Source organism: Charadrius vociferus, unplaced genomic scaffold, assembly GCF_000708025.1.
Source record: "Charadrius vociferus isolate BGI_N301 unplaced genomic scaffold, ASM70802v2 scaffold163, whole genome shotgun sequence".
Lineage (NCBI taxonomy): Eukaryota > Metazoa > Chordata > Aves > Charadriiformes > Charadriidae > Charadrius > Charadrius vociferus.
In genome coordinates, this window is record NW_009648332.1 from 14,020,109 (window position 1) to 14,020,527 (window position 419).

A 419-nucleotide genomic window follows, 5' to 3' on the forward strand; every position below is an offset into this window, starting at 1 on the left:
AGCCGCCTCTTGTTGCGGCTCCCTGTCTCTCCCCTCCGGCTCTTGCTAAGCACTAAGTCATTCTCACTGACCCATCCTCTCCAGCTGAAGACAGAGATTGGAGATTCCCAGATACCCCCATGCATTGTGGTGTGAACATGCCCAGTGGGTCAGTCTCAGGTATGAGCTATAAATACGTCTAACCTGTAAAAAGCGTTGGGGCTGAGCAGTCAGTGTTGACAAAAACAAAAAACAAACGGGTTATTAAAAGTACGTAACATGGTTTGACTGCACATGTTGTTTTCTGGAAGAGTTATAACTGGCTGGGAGTGAGACTTGATTTTCATCTTGGGCATGTCAACATGAACTTCTGCACGTTCCAAATCAAAATTGTGAGCTCAGGGAGTGGGGATGGGGGGGGAATGGGACTGCAGTATTTT

The 419-nt window shown here is 47.3% G+C and overlaps 1 protein-coding gene across 1 annotated transcript in view; it reads left to right on the top strand.

Annotated features, from left to right (window-relative positions):
- Nucleotides 1–90: 90 nt before the first annotated feature.
- Nucleotides 91–419, top strand: part of ZNF326 (zinc finger protein 326) — a 28,571-nt gene continuing 28,242 nt past the window's right edge. The window contains exon 1 of the mRNA XM_009884732.1: nt 91–159. Within this exon, the coding sequence (XP_009883034.1) occupies nt 120–159 (40 nt within the window). The 5' untranslated portion in view covers nt 91–119. The remainder of the gene's footprint in view (nt 160–419) is intronic.